This window comes from Solenopsis invicta, chromosome 9 (genome assembly GCF_016802725.1).
Source record: "Solenopsis invicta isolate M01_SB chromosome 9, UNIL_Sinv_3.0, whole genome shotgun sequence".
NCBI lineage: Eukaryota > Metazoa > Arthropoda > Insecta > Hymenoptera > Formicidae > Solenopsis > Solenopsis invicta.
The window spans coordinates 16,845,065-16,861,610 of record NC_052672.1 but is presented as its reverse complement, the minus strand read 5'-3'; the positions used below and the strand labels follow the sequence as shown (position 1 = coordinate 16,861,610).

Genomic DNA, 16,546 nt, shown 5'->3' with positions numbered 1-16,546 from the left:
CGGGATGTGCGACGGTTTACTTCTCGCCGCTCATGTATCTAAGAAGTGCCACGAATACCGGAGATACGCTCAGATTTTGCGAGGTAGCCGATAAAAGTAACGTGCTCTCGCTTGACTCGTTCTGTTAACGCCAACTGAAGGAAAAGAAATATAAATTGCACGAGTCTACGTGTAAAAAGTTGGGAGACTTTCCGTCGACCGTTTTCCTACACAACGTATCGTGTGTATCATTCATAATTTACCGGACATGGTGCGGTGATCTGGTAATTTCCGATGCTTGAAGCACTTTGATGCCTCGTGGGTCGATGTCGATGTCGAGGTCGAGGCCGGCGCGGCGCGGCGCGGCGTGCGTTTCTAATAGAGCGGTTAGATACCTTTAATGGAAGTCACGGGGAGTTAATTGAAGTGTGCTCGCAATTACTCACCTCTCGAGCGATTATTCATGCTTCAGTACCGATCTCGCGTATGATAATTCGTTCGGTGCATCGCTACGTTAATTACTAAACGGAGTTACGTAACCGCTCTGCAACTTTGGTGCAAAGATGTGCGAGATGTGTGGAGGATAGCGGAGCAATAGAGTCGGAGCTCGTTAATGAAACTTGTCGAACGCAGTAATGTAAAATGTTCCTCGAATCGTTTCCCTCTAAGAAGACGTCGCCGTCGCCGTCGCCGTCGCCGTCGCCGTCGCCGTCGCCGTCGTCGTCGCGGATGTCGTATCGCGGCATATTTGCGGCTGTGTAATTAAGACCGATGGAACGAGCTGAAACCGATCGGTAACGATCGCGTGCGAACATTTCGCGGTGAGCGTTCTCTGTTCCGCTTCTATCACTATTCAAACTACTATTTGAGCAGTCTCCTTCCAATCTATTTCGGATGTGACGAGAAGAACCGGTGTAAATTGAAATTACACGCTCTCGCTCGTTCACACGCGTCATCGTCTCCATTCGAAATCGTTCGCACGCGAATCCTCATCGTCGATCCGTAAGCGCCGAAAATTACATTCCAAGAGTGACGTGAAAGGGAGGGATGAAAACAAGAAAGCGATTACCCGAGCGATTCCGCGTTCGCGAATTATAGCGCGAATGTCGATTCGGTAACAGAGACACGACCACCGGGCCATCGCCGCGCCGTCGATCCGCAATATTTTTCGCCGATAACCGATCGATCGATCGGCCCGTTCTAATATACGTTCCGTTCGAACCTTCCTTTTCTCATCGTGCACACGTCTTCTCGTAAAGAGTATACCCATGGGAGGATAGGAGGAGAAAAAGGGAAGGAAGGAGATAAAGAGTGAACGTCGTGAAGCGAGACGCGAGGCAGAACGACGGCGAAGGCGGCGGAGGCGGAGGCGGAGGTGGGCGTCCAGGGTATTCGCAGTGAAAGATAGTATAAAACGAAAGAGCCCGTAGCCGGCAATCTCGACGTTTCCCTTCCATTTCGAAATATCGTCCCTATACACTTAGCTAGGTGTCTGAGAATCTACGGCCTCGTAATTGATCGTAAAGAGCGCCAAACTGCACGTGCAACGAGCGTCAGATGATAGACGGAAGCGACGAGGAAGAGAGAAAACGAGTGCGCGAACGAAGGGGAAGCAGGGTGGCGAAGGACGATAAGGGGGGGGGGGGGGGGGGGGGATCGAGATGTGAGATGAACGAAGGACGGAGGGACCGACCGCTCGTTTCACAATTTCCGGAGTGACTCTCCGCGGGACCGAGGTGCGTTTTTCGCGCAAAGGAAAAAGCGCCTTTCCACGTCCCCGTGTACACTTCTCTTCTTCGTGCTCTTCTCCTCCTATTTCTTTCCTGTACGCGGCCACGCTCGGATAACGCGGAATTGTCGACTTTGCTCGTTATTTAGAAGCTACCCGAAAAAACGCCGCGACGAACGAGTCTCTCAAGTTTAAAACCCCCTCTGCTCGACGTGTGCAATATTATACAAATGTATAATGTGGATCATTAACTTGTGAATAATCATGGAAGGTTGAATTTTTAAGGCGAAAGCAAAAACCAACGTTATGTAAATGATAAGAGTCAACTCTTCTTATTATAAATAATTATATAAATAATTAGCAATATAATTAAATCTAGTCATTAGCGATGAAAAAACAACAGTAATTGTAACAGAGACGGTAATGTGAAAGATGAATAATATTTTTTAAATTTCAAGATGTTAATTTGTTTCTGCTTTGAATGCCGTATTTTTCCTACCTGTTCCTCTAAATGTCAAAAAAATTTCTCATTGATTTTATTGCACTTACTCGCCACAGTATGACATATCTTCAGATACCTGACCTGTCCACTGGCACTTAGTTTCTGCACAAATACTTTGGAAAAATTGGATCGTTGGAAGCGGAATGTTAGACGTTAACCCAACGTTGATATTTCTGTAATAGTTTTTACATTCGCGCAATTAATTGATTACCATTACCGGCATTTGCGTCGAGTGAGTTTAATCATTAGGCAAACTAAATATTTTTCTTTCGTCTGGAGACCTGAGAATTTTCCAGGTACGATTTAAGGTACGACAGAAACACCACGATCGATCGCGACAATATCGCCATTATATATGTTCCATAATATATAATTTATATATTTTTTCTTTATTTCTTTCTCTCTTTCTCTCTTTCTCTCATTATAGAAATAATATTGAATAATATTTATTATTAAGTATTTATATATATATATGCAGAACATAAAAAAATGTACATATTTAGTGAACGAGACGATATATGTATCTTATTAAGATAATTTATTTCTCCTTTATTAAATGAAACATTTTTAATATTAAACATTAAGGTAATTTGAAAACCGTAGCTCGCTATCATCACATTTTTAGTCATACAATGATTTTCTTTTTTGCGTTATGGCTTATGCATACAATCGTCGCTGCTAACTAGTGCATGCGTACAAAGACGGTAATTTCAAGGAGAATAAATTCGTGGCCGACGTTAGCGAGCTATCGTAATAATTGCAGACCATAAAGAGTGCGAACTCCTGCTTCTGCGAAACAGACGAAACTACCGGTAGAAACACGTCAAACCGATATCCGCGCTCTGCCTCCTAAGTCATGCGTTTAAATTACCTTATTATGAGGTAAGGCCGTCATAATTATGAGCGCGCGGCACACGGAACCGAGAAGAGAGAAGTTACTGCGACCAACGGGCGGCGGGGGGGGGACGGGGGCGGGGAGGAAAGGGATCGCCGGGATGGCGGGAAGTCGACCCCGGGGGAGGGAGCCAGACCGGCGGATCGTGGGTGGAGTGATAGAGTAATTAACATCCAGTCAACTCCAGACCGTGCCAATAATTTCCTACCTTCCTCCACCTGACTGACTCGGCGTGCTCCGCGCGGCGCGAACGCGGGGAAATATTCCGCATTCCTGGCGTAACGCTCTCTCCGGGGGAAGTATTCTCTCGCCGACGTTTTCTCGAGGGGCTGGGCAAGAAGAAAAAAAAAAAGGATAGGATTGCACAGCGAAAAAAAGGGAGATACTTATTGCCTACTGTCAAGGGATGCTAGTCTTGAGACCGCCGCTCGAGTAGATACGCAGCTGTAATAATTGCGTATTAACTCTCTGATAGTCCAACAATTCTCTGGAACGCCACGTTTCTCCATGGGAAAGTCGAGAGACTCTTCCACCTCTTGAAGGTTCTTCCGCGGTGCGATATAAAGTCTAACGAGACAAAATTATTCTTGTTTCTTTTTTTATACGTTGTTTTTATTCTATCACGCAAGAGTTCTGTAGGCTTTATTTTACATGTTTTCCCTCCTCCCTTCTTATAAATTCTTTAATCTCAATTTAAGTTTCTTCTATAAATTGTTGAAATATATTAATAAGTTTTAAAAATATTGGAAATTTGTATAATGATAAATAATTATTGATGCCAATTCACTTTTCATCACATGTACAAAATAATATAATACAGTATATAATATATACATATTTTTTATTTAATTTATTATACAAAATGTTGAACACGCTTTTTATTTGCAAAAGTTATGTTTAGATGGCACTTTTGCATATTATAGTCTTTGCAATTCGATATTTTTTCTTACATATTAAAAAAAAAAAATATCTTAAGATTTACATCCAGTAATATTTTATAAGTTAAAAAAGTTTTAGAATTAAAATGAACATGCGAATTGTATTGCGGATGTATGATGTCTCCCTTCTCTTTATGCGTTGATAATATTCCTTAAGCGCTGTGGGGCATCGAGTTCGTGCGGAAAAATACATATACTTCCGCCATAAAGAAGATATCCACCCTTCTTCCTCGCTAAAGTGACAAGAAATGTACAGGGTTTGCAGCCATATGGCAAAGTAACGCCTACGTTCCCACGATAAAAATTCTCACTGGAAATAGGTCTTTGTGTCTCACAAATCTCTCGCATTCGCGTAAACGGATGTACTTACGCGGTTAGGTGAATAAAGCACGCTACTCCGTAAACGAATCGTGTTTATACCGGCGCGGAATTGTATAATTATATTTTAAATATATGCAGAAAACGCACAACTCTCGGCTAATTCGCTAATTTTACATTAGCATTCGTCGCATAATAAATTCCTTTATGCTTTTGCACCATGCAATATACGCGAAATGAATTAATTTTCTTTTCCGTCGAAGAATGTGAAAACGTGATATCTAATCCGCACAAAAATTTTACATTTAATTAATTTATGTATTCGACAAGTAATAAATTTTCTAATCTGTATCGTTTTTATGTCTGTTGATTAAATCTTAATACTTCAAATTTTGTAATCTCTTAAGAAAAGAAGCGATGAGATTATTTAACTTTGAAAATAGGAAGAGCTTATAAAATTGATTTTTTTACAGTTACTCATAAACTTATCTGAGCAATCAGGCATTTTCCTCGGTGTGTTAATATTTATCTCATATGAGATAAAAATTAGATTTATACAGAGTCCCTGTGTACACGCCTGTGTCGATAGCGTATTCATGACGTTAAACGGATTATATTGCAAGCGTATCGAGCGGACTTGTACGGCACCGTTTCGGTGCATAAGTAGCATATATTTTGCGTCTAGATACACACACACAGTTTTGCGATAGATGCATCTACAGCTTCTTCGTAACCTATATAACGTGCTCGTAGGTTTCGCGTGGACTGCAACAGATACGACTCGGTGAGGCACACGAGAACTGTTGGAGACGCATAGGTATGTCCGTGCGCGAGTTTATGAGGGCATAACTTAGGACCAAGTATGCGACGGAGGATACGGAATTCCAAAGTTCTCTGGTCCCCTACGCTCTTCCTGCTCGCCCGAACACAACGGCGACAGGGGCGCGATGTCTGCGACCGGCGAACGTGTTGCATGCGTGCGTGTTGCTCGTAACCACGTGCTCATAGACAACAACGAAAGCTAATTATTCGGCCGTAGCTCCATAGCGGAGATTCCATGGTGATTCGTTTTACAATCAAAACGATGCATGAATATGTTGGAAAATGTTAATACGATGCAAGAACGCGATAAAAAAAAACCGTGAATTAAAACGATGTAAATGATGCGATATTTTAAAACGCCTGCTGCGATTGAAGGACGTGTGTATAAAAATTATTGCATTCAATCCTCCGTTCCGTAGTATTTTTTAATTACAGTTTTTTTGCCGTACTTTTATAATTAAATCTCGAATTAAAATTCCACTACGTTGGAATTTACTCGTTACGAATCCGAAAGAATAATAACGGACTATTAACGAGTCGACAACGTTTTAAAACGAATAATAAGCTCCTCGAGAAACGTAACGAAAACTTATCGACGATTATGTAATATCGGTGTGTAGAGCAAAGCTGAGAGGAACAAGATCTAGGCGACAGGTTATATAGATACATCTCCGTTCGCTTTCGAGAATCAACAGCGCGACGGGGAGCGAAGGATAAAATGGATAAGGGTAGACGGCAAAAGGGAGCAAGGACAACCCATTCACGACACACGAGATCCAGTTCCAGTCTACTCACGGTCGGTCTCTTTCGGGCGACAAACAAAAGCTAATGCACTTCTGCCGGATAACTGCTAACACTCCTTGGTGTCATTCTTCTTTCTCTCTCTCTCTCTCTCTCTCTCTCTCTCTCTCTCTCTCTCTCTCTCTCACTTTCTCATTGTGGTGTCTCTTTGTCCACCATTAATGTCTCTTTTCTCTCAGTTCCTTGCACATTATATTCCTCTCCCTTTCCTTTTCGTTTTGCTCGACGATTAACTGGAGCAGCAAAATTAAGAGCCTAGCTGCTATTCAGAAATGTTGCCAGCCTATCCCGAACACATCTCTATTATCTCTTTTATCTGATTCACCTCAGATAAGTACCAAGCTACGGCAGCATAACAAAGTGGCTTTGAACCATCGTTAAATCGTAAAAATAGTGCACGATATTACCATGTGGCGAGCTCTTTCTCGGCGCAAACGATGCACAACATTTGAATTCATACTTTGCATTCATACTTTATACGTGATCGGATTAATTCTCGAAATTTGCAAAAAAAGTTGTAATAAAAACAAATGAAGGTATTGATTATTAATCTCTAATTGATCCGGGACGACTTAACGGCGCAATAATTTAGACAGATCGCGAGATCGGCCACAGAAACTGCAGCACCGTGAAACAAGCATTGAGTATTGAATAATGCATTATGGATAGCGAATAACGGAACAAAAAGGTGGGCTGTTAAAGAGGAAAGAGAAGAGGTTGAGAACGTGCCACGGAATTTTAGAGATCCCGCGAGGAAGGAGAACTCGCTTAATATTTTGCATTTTCAGCTCAGAATCAATACCTCGTTTTAATGAATCCTTTCGAAAACTACACGTTCCCTCGAAGTAAAACGCGACAGAGCGTGAATATTTGCTCTTCTGGCAAACCAAAATTTCATAATTACTTGGTTTATATGGAATTTATAGCAATGAGTCGTGTCAGGCAAACTGAATTTTTTTAATTGTTGACCGTTATTTTATGAGAAAAGCAAAAGAACGAAAGCAGAATCGTTGGTGTACAAATATAATTAATTGCAGTGTGATTGTCCTTCGGTTGTGATTTTGCGTAGGAAAAGTGCAGAAATTGAAGAGGGCTCGATGAACGCATAATGCATACGCGAAATAAAATACGCCGGATAACTGCGTGTGTTTACAAGGCAACGCGGACATACGTTTGTAATGTCACCGCCAGACGCCGCGCGCGAACTTTATTCCGCGCGATACCATTTTATCGTTTTGCACCGGTAACAGCAGAAAATTTTCTGCAATTACGGCGAAAGCCCGTGGCGCGCACTTTCTCGCAACGCGGAGATAAAATCCGCGGCCGACCGGCCGGCCGCGCCCGTGTTCATAAAGCATATTTAAACGGCGTTTAAATATCCGAATTTGCGTCGTGTGCCGAGAAAATAAATTTACGAGCCGCTTGAATAGAGAAATATACGCCGCATTTAAATTTATCGTGATGTTTATTGTGCTATTTTACAGCCGAGTGGAATACTCATACACGTGTAAATTGATCGACACGCCACGAAATTAGAATCGCTTCGCAATCTCGCCACGGCTTACGAGCACGTCATTTCGGCAGCTATTTATCGATTAATGCAACGGCCGCGCTCCGCCGTAATATTAATACGTCGTAGACAACATCCACAAATATTGTTTCATCGCAAAGCGATACGGCGCGGCGGCGGAGTGGTAGATACGCAGGCAAGAGAAATTGCAACGGTTATTATCGAACGAAATATTCAAAGTATTCGAAGATGATCGCAAATTATAATAATGTTGTAAAATGAGACGGTGCAAAGAAAATTCTTTATACGCCCGTTGAAAGTGGAAACGAAGTTGTGCAATTAAATCTACCGTGATGATTCAATAAATTTAATAAACGAGAGTGTATAGAGAGAGAGAGAGAGAGAGAGAGAGAGAAAAGAGAGAGAGAGAGATACGAGTGAGGTGACACGGTACGGAATCGTGACGGTTTCTGCGCCAGCTTTGATATCAGGGGTTGATTTAATACTAGCTATAGTGTTTGCCGATTGACAGGAGCTCGCGGGGAATAGGGTTCTTGTCCCACTTTTCATCCGTTTCGATCGATCGTGCCGGTATTAAGTGCGTATTACGAGGTGATTAATTTGACACTTGTGTCACGCCCCCGTATCTCCCTCGTCACCCATTCGGCACGTAGCCCGGGAGGAACGTGCTGGCCCCGGACTAACAATTTTCTACATTTAAATCAATAGCCTGAAAACATTGAAAGCTGACGCGATACTCTCGCTTTGTTCGTTCATTACGATGATTAGGAAAGCGCGAGGATTATTTCAGCATTGAATTGCCGATGAGGTGGAGAGGTTCTTTCGATGTAACGCGATAACATGGGAATGCGATCCGAGGCGTGTTAATTTAAGCGAAACTTGATAAAATGCGATATATTGCTGAATACGAGTCGCGGAATACATTGAAGGAAGCCGCAAAACTTTTGATCGAAATGTTGCATCAGCAAAACATGCGACTATTTAATTTGGCATTTAAACACTGTGCTTTAATAGCGAACAAAAACATATTGCACCAGTAGACTCATAATGCTAATGAAATATTGTACAGAAGCATAGATTGTTTGATAATAAACACATTTGTGGCGAACGGGACAAAATACTCTTTGTGGAAATTTCAAATATCTTTTCTCTACCAAAATTTAATTGGACACTATTCTTGCTTTGATTTTTAATTCTTCAAATTTTATATTATTTTTCATAATACTATTGCATTTCAAATAAATATTTTGTGCCCAAATAAAAGGCGTTATAAAATTAGCCAAAGAATAACATTTTATCATTTATTCTTGTAAAATGTAATATATTAACAAATTTTTTAAATTGATCTCAACAATTTATATCTCGATATTTTTATGAAAAATAATTTTAGTTTTTATTTGTACACATTAAGTATATATTTTATCGAATACTCCATACGATATCTAGTAAAAGAGAAAGAATTGAATTGCAAATAAACGTAATTAGATGTCCATGTCATAAAAGTACACAGAATACGTTATTATACGTAAATGTGTTTCTCCCTTTACGTAGTCGTCCCTCGTGTTACGAAAACTCGTCGCCTATCCGTCGTCCACGAAATTAAAGTAATGTCCTAATTAACGCGGGTTACTCGTTATTTCTTCGAGTGCCGCGAGTGAGCCACTTTCTCGCGGGGTGGATATTGTCCAATTAAAGCGTCGCTCGTAATCGCGAAAGAAGGAGCGAGAAAGAGAAGTAGGTAAAACGCAAGAGGCGACATTGCCGGGCGTATATCGGGAAGTCAGTCACCACGAGTCACCATAAAAGTTTGAGTGCGTCCCTTAATGCGGTATTCGCATAAGAGGAAACCCCGGAGAGGAGAGAGGGTGGCTGCCGTGGCGAGGGTCGACTTAAGAAAAAAGTCATAACTGCCTTGGTTCACGGCAGCTCGTTCCGCTTGCTGCCTCCTCTTCCAACTCCTTTCGTTTCCCTCTCCCTTTTTCTGCTCCGCTCTTTCTTCGCCTCCCCGGGTTAGATTTTTCCAAAGCTCTCTGTCATCGTTGAGCTTTCCAGACTTTTCTGCAATGCTCCGTTAAGTAAAGTATACGTTGCTTTCCTTCCTCTCCCCTCTTCCTCCCCTCCTCTTTCTCTCTCTCTCTCTCTCGCTGTTGCCTTTTAAATTTATTATACACCCACATTTATGTAAATTGCCTGCTTATGAGATTCAGAATCAACCGATTCGCTCACAAGATGTTACTTATGACGATCGATACGTACAATGGTCTATTTTAATTTTAAGATAGTTCTCATATATTCACTTATTAAATATCATACATTTTAATGCTTCTGCTGCAATGCAATCTTATTAAAAAGCATAATAATGTAAGCGCATTTTATTATACATATATTCCTCTTTTTTTTAACGTGCTCTCTTCTTAAAATGAAATGATATTATTTATATTTTGATCAACGCAGAGTAAAGGCAAAGTCAAAAAGTAATATGGTTATTGCTATTTGAGAATTATGTAAAAAAGCTTTTATAAAATGTCGAGTGATATTTCGAAATAAACTTTGTCTTTCGTCAAGCTCTTTACAATTTTATAAACGAGATTCGCTTATGAAAAAAAGGGGATCCAGTATTTTACGAAATTATTTGGAGAAAACTTTACGAGGACCCTTTACAGCGATGTGGCTCGATCGATTCCGAGACCCAAAGTTTCATTGCGAAAGTCTGATCGCGTAAAAGCTCTTTTACGAGCAGTTTAATACTTGGAAGATACTAAAGGCGTATTCGCGCTTTTCCTTTTCTCTGCTATCGATATGTAAGCGACTACAAACTTATATCGAGACTTTGTACACGATTTGTATTATATCATCAAATGCTTATTAAAATAGTTTGGTTGTAGAATCCTAGCTATTTGCTCAATAAACTATGAGCAAAACGGATAATACTATACATATAACGGATCTTTCGTAATATAGCATCTTTAATCTATTGTAAATTTCGATAATTGGCAATTATAATAGCAATTGCGCGCGTATAATCACAGCGATTGTAATTACATCCAAATTATGTTATTCAATGGATTACCGCGGGATCGTCATTTAGTTGGAGATTAATCGAATGGCTGCTTTGTCTCTCTAAATTGCATTTGTACGGGAATATATCACGGGATAAGTAAACAAAGTAACATTCTGGAGTGACCGGTAAACAGGAACCCGAAAGTTTCCTTATCGGGGATCCAACGCGCGGTCTAAAGATTTAAGCCACTTCAGTAGTTTCTTGGCCGGCGACATCCTCAAATTATACGGCGAACGATAAAACGAATCCTCCGCGAACTTCCCTTGAGTCGGGTCTTACAACAGAAGCCTCGGGGGTGCCGGGACTACTCCTCCTCGTTTAAATATCGTCCTAATCTCGTTGGCCGGAACACCACCTCCTCTCTCTTACTCTTTCTTCTCCCTTCTCCTGATTGTGGTGTCTTAATTCTCTGTGAGCGTAAACTTCGGGGCCCGGATGACAAATCGCCGCGGCCTCGGATTATCCACGGGCGAAAAACTAATTAAGCCGAAATACCGCACCGACGTTGCGCCGAAGCCCCGAATCCAACGGATTCCGTCGCCTTCCGTGCCGAATATTTTCCGAGGCCACGGATATCCCCGTCCATCTCGGTGGCTGCTTCGTGCACAAAGTATACGCGCCAAGTAGGAGAATCACCGACGCCTACCACTGAGACAAAAACCGAGATCGTCGGAGTTCCCCCTGTCTTCATTCTACCTATCTAAATAGTTGTTGGAGTCCATAAATCCGACTGCTTAAAGCTGACTCGTGCTACTCGCTTAACCCCTTTTATGCGCAACGTACGTATACCTCGGCAGGATGCCGCACGAAGATTCGAAGTCCTATCGAGCACGTCGTGATAACCGGAAGGAGGGAGAAACATCCGCTCAGGCAGTATTCTCAAGATTCCTGTTCGCCAAGTTTTAATACCTTAAACCCGTGCTTGATTATATCGAATCTGGCTCCAGTTCAAAAATGTTATTGATTTTAATAAGTGATTTCCGATACATGATCGACGGTGCAATCCTCCGATACAATTATTTGTCTAAAATGTGGAATTATGTCTCTTCTTAAATGTCTTATCTTGATGGCTAAATCTGAACTCAACGTTCTGCCACATTTTCTTTATATTATTTTTTTTAGAGCTTCTTTTGCTTACAAATTCCTTGTTTTGAAACTTTGCATAGCAGAAACAGTCTTTGTCACATTCTGATATTTTTAGTTTGAAATACAACATAAAACTAATAGAAAAAACTAAATTATATATTATTTAAAACAAGTGTTTTTAATATTTTTTACGAATATAAAAAGAATGGATTTGACGTCTTTAGATTGTTGGACTTGAATAAGAGTCATTACGTAAATTTTTTCTTGAAGTTTGAGTGTGTGCAACATTTTACGATGATAATTATTAAACTTGTGATAAAATGTAATGATGCTTGCTGTACAGTATATTGCAAAAACTTAATTTCTTAAAAATAAATGAAATTTGGATGCAAGTAAAGTCACACAAAGTTTTTGAATGACAAAAATTTTGTCTTTCATTTCTTTTGCTGATTTGTATTTGTTTTTTCTTCTTTCACAATCCCTTTGTTCGAAAATAAGTTGGTTACTGCCAGTAAAAGTAATGCAGTTGGCAAAAGTGAAAATTACTGACATTGCATTTTGTCTCTTCCACTAATAAATAAAACCAGTAGATAATAAAAATTTTTTTGTTGTTGTTTCACTCTTACCTTTTTTTATTTAATTTATGATATTAGAATGTCGTAATATCACGGAATATCCAATGATTATAATTATTAAAAAATTCTTTCAACCTGCTTATGATCGTACTACTTTTTGTCTCTTCCATCTTTTATTTTGAACTCTTTACTCTTTTAGGTTCTTTCCTTCTCTTTATCTTTTTTTTCGTATTTTAAAACTCCTTTCTTCCTTTTTTCATTATTTTATTTCTTTTCTTTTTTATATCCAATGTTTTATAATATCTATCCGTCTATTACATGTGATTTTTACTAAAAGACAGAAAAGAAAATGTTTTATTAAATAAATTTTTATTTTTCTATATCAAAATTTTAAAATATTACACCTAATCGATTATTAAAAAATTGTATCATTTTTTGTATACATTCACTCTTTTATTCGCTTTTTCTTTTATTTTTTATTTTAAACTTTTTTCTTTGTTTTTCTTTTAAAATTTTTTCTTTTATGTTTTTTTGTATAAATAAATTTTTAATTTTGAGATAAAAAGTTAATAAATTAAAGTTCATGTATTTCAAAAATAACTAGTTAAAGTTAAAAATTAAATCATTTAAAATTAACTAAGTTAAAAGTTATTAATTTTATTATTGGCCTTTTAATTTTTTAATTACTCAACCCCGAATGGTTGGCAAATGAATTACGAGAGTTTGTAATGCAGTGCGATGAATGTAGATTTCCTTAAAAGTCGTTGACAGACGCGGTAGTAGTAAACGTGCAGTTAAAGAGACTCCGCATTAGCCGAACGCACGTAAGTAAACGTCGTCGGTTGAAGTCCCACCGCGCAAGGTCAACGTCCCGTAAGAAAACACCACGCCGCGCGTTGTCTCGGCCTCCCCACTCCGCCGACCGCTCAGTCATTCACGTTACGCGAGGCCCCCGATATACACGTGCTCGCCGTCTCGACCTCCCCACTTCGCCGGCCGCTCGGTCATTCGCCTTACGCGAGGTTCTCGTGCACGTGCGCGCTGTCTGGGCCGCCTTCCCACTCTCGTCGTAAACAGGGGTCGCGACGATTCGGTCGCTCGGCATTCGTCGCCATTCACCGTAAATTCTGCTAAAATCTTCTATTTTATAGTCAAAAATTTGTACAACAAATGTAATAACCCTGTTCCCCGTAATGAAGAGAGTGTTGAATAAAAGTATCGGTTGGTTTTATTAATGTGCTGTTAATGAGAAGAGCAGCAAAACGAAACGTCAACAGAATTTCAGCGAAAAGACGATATTTGTACAGCACTTCGAGGGAGTGAGTGTATTATTTTATTAACGTATCTCTTTACATGCTTCTTGCAATTATATTTTCATAGTTGAATTGAAAATAATAAAAAGCATTTGTATATCTATAATACGTTTGATAACATTGATATAATATAATATACAATATTTATATATGTCATTCTGTAAACAATTATTACGCAAATTTTTTATATTTATGAATATGTATTCTTTATATTTATATAATTTATTTTTATTTTCAGAATCAACAGGAAAAGAAATACAGCGGCAGCAACAGTAACAACTGGGTGAGTAAATTAATTTTATTATATTATATTTAAATATTTAAGACGTTTCGGATTATTTGAGATCGTCTACTAGTTTTCGACCCAATAGACGATCCAAAACCTATTTTCAAACAAACTAAACTTCTTCTTATGAATCATATGCCAAAGATTAAAAACTGCAAATTTTATGGCCATCTACTATTATTCTGGCGTATTCAGAAACATAGGCTATTGCATAGGAAAGCGTCGCGATACCTTGGAAGAGATATCTATTCGGAGAGTCTCTTGGTTGGACCACTACGCACCTTACTCTAAGTACATTCTAAGACGGACTTACCTCATTGAAGATTAAACTTAAGTCCTTCTGACTAAGTGTCACATTGTCTCGTCCTTATCGTGGCAATTGACTTTGGCGCGTATCGTGTTGGCTGTGCGTTTGCCGTAAGCCGTTGCAAAAAATACTTTACGACGGCTTCCAAACTGTATCCCGAGAGCAGGTTTCTCGATAAGCCATTTGCATAAAACTCAATCGAATGGTTGTTATTTTTTAGTCAATTATCATTGATCTCGAACACGGGATAATGTTTTAGTTTGCAAATATTTTTTATTAGTTTCAAATAGTCTATCATTAGAAGTTTTTACTGCCGTGATTTGTGTTTTTTTTTACTCGTTCTAAATGTAAAAAGTATAAACAAATTTGGATTAGTTGGCTTGTTATTATCTCAGAGAGCAAAATCTAGAGAAGCTCAACGAAAATAAGTCCTCGCAAGACGCATCACGTCAGGCCGGGCCGTACGCGTACTGATTTTGTGATGAAAGAAGAAGGGGTATGAGAGAGAGAGAGAGAGAGAGAGAGTTGAATTTTCTTCTTTCCACGCCACTAATAGAAGTGTCACGAACAGAGTCGGGTCTTATAATCCGTTCGTGCTAATTTCAAACCGCATCGAGAATACTCGGGAACACGAAGAGCGATCGGACCACAGTTTTCCCAGATTTGTCGTCTCTCGAAAGCTTTAAACTTTTCAAACCACTCATGGAACTCGTGGCACGGAATTCCTAAAAGTACAGATTAGGACGTCTCGACTTTTACCTCGACTTATCTTTAACGATTCGCAATCATATATCTTATTTTTATCTACTTTTCTTATTTTTTATTATAGTACGTAATATATAATAATTTTTAATGTATCGAAAATTTTACGAGGAATCAATTTTTTGTATATGTTGAACGAATATTTGAAAATATACGTTAATAATTAAGAAAATTTATTTGAAGATCCTGAAGAATCGACATATGCAAATTATCTCCTTTATCACAATTTTTACTAAGTATTCATGAATTACCGATCGATAGCGTATACAAATGACATCATCAAAAACTGTTGTTTAACTTTATAAAACTGTATATTACGCATGTACACAATCTTGTATCATGATCTGAAGAGCTTTTCCTTGGTTCTTGGTAACATTATGCGCGCGCGCGCACACTTAAAACGATTAAGAACGGTCCGTTAAACGCACTACGATAGAAGGGCTCCGTCGGCCAGAGATAATTAAAAAGGTAATGAGTAAGCGGATATCTGCTCGTAGCGAAAAGGAGAACGGTACGCCTTAAACATGATTCGACAGGGAACCGATAAAATAATGACGCAGACGAAAAATCAATCTTCTTTGCAGATAGAATTTCTTCGATACTGAAGAAAGTTCGAACCATCGGGTGTTAACTTGTATCAGTAGTGCAATAATACTAATAACAACTGAAGCACAATGAAATGTACGACAGGTTCAAAAATGAAATTTTGAAACCTTTGAACGTTCTTCGAAGTGATATGATAGCGCGTTGACTGCATATTTTATTGATAAATATATACTTTTACAATCACACATTAACTTTATAATAAAATATGACAAAACAAATATACAAAAGTATAACTATACATTATTTAAATAAGTGTTTTAATTATTTTTTTTATCAATATGTGAAGAAAAATAAGTTTATAATGAAAATGATTGTGTAGTTTTTTCATTTTATTTTTATTAATGTTTAAATTTACTCACAGCGTTTATACGATGACAATGATTAGATACAATACCCTGTAGCGGAATATAGCAATATAGCCCGTTATACGTACAGTATATTACAAGAACTTAATTCCTCGAACGTGAACGAGATTACGAGTGAAGTCTTCGCACAAAGCTTTTCCATAATGAGAAACTTCGTCTTTCACTTCTTCCGCAAACCGCATTTTCTTGTTTTTTCTTCTTTAGTAACTCTTTCTTACGGATCATGCCCTGCATGCCGACCGTAAAGATTAAAAACTTACAACTTTTTTGTCGAATTATAATGGTGTTCCGATAAACGTTCTTTTTTGTAGGAATGTTGTTAATAAAACATTTTTTTTTATTTCTTTAACAATAAACGATTTACGTGCTGTGTTTCGTTAGTATCATTGAGAAAGAACGCGATATGAAAATTTGAATACATTTAAAATTACAAAATTAAAATTAAAATTTAAACAGTTAACCTAAAAATAAAAGGACAAAAATATATATAATTTTGTTTTGCTAAAAAAATAGTCATAGTCGATTTTCAGAAAAGTGTTTTAAAATCTAAATACTCTATTCTAAATAATAGCGGAAATTTGGTTATTTGTTCTCTCTGTTATGTTCGTATAGAAAATATTTGCTTCTCCATATGATCTAACGGAACAACTCGTTTTCTTTTGCGCTGCAT

General features: G+C 38.6%; 1 protein-coding gene across 1 annotated transcript in view; it reads left to right on the top strand.

Annotated features, from left to right (window-relative positions):
- Nucleotides 1-16,546, top strand: part of LOC105206848 (phytanoyl-CoA dioxygenase) — a 131,992-nt gene that overhangs the window by 68,319 nt on the left and 47,127 nt on the right. The window contains exon 3 of the mRNA XM_039453365.1: nt 13,789-13,833. Within this exon, the coding sequence (XP_039309299.1) occupies nt 13,789-13,833 (45 nt within the window). The remainder of the gene's footprint in view (nt 1-13,788; nt 13,834-16,546) is intronic.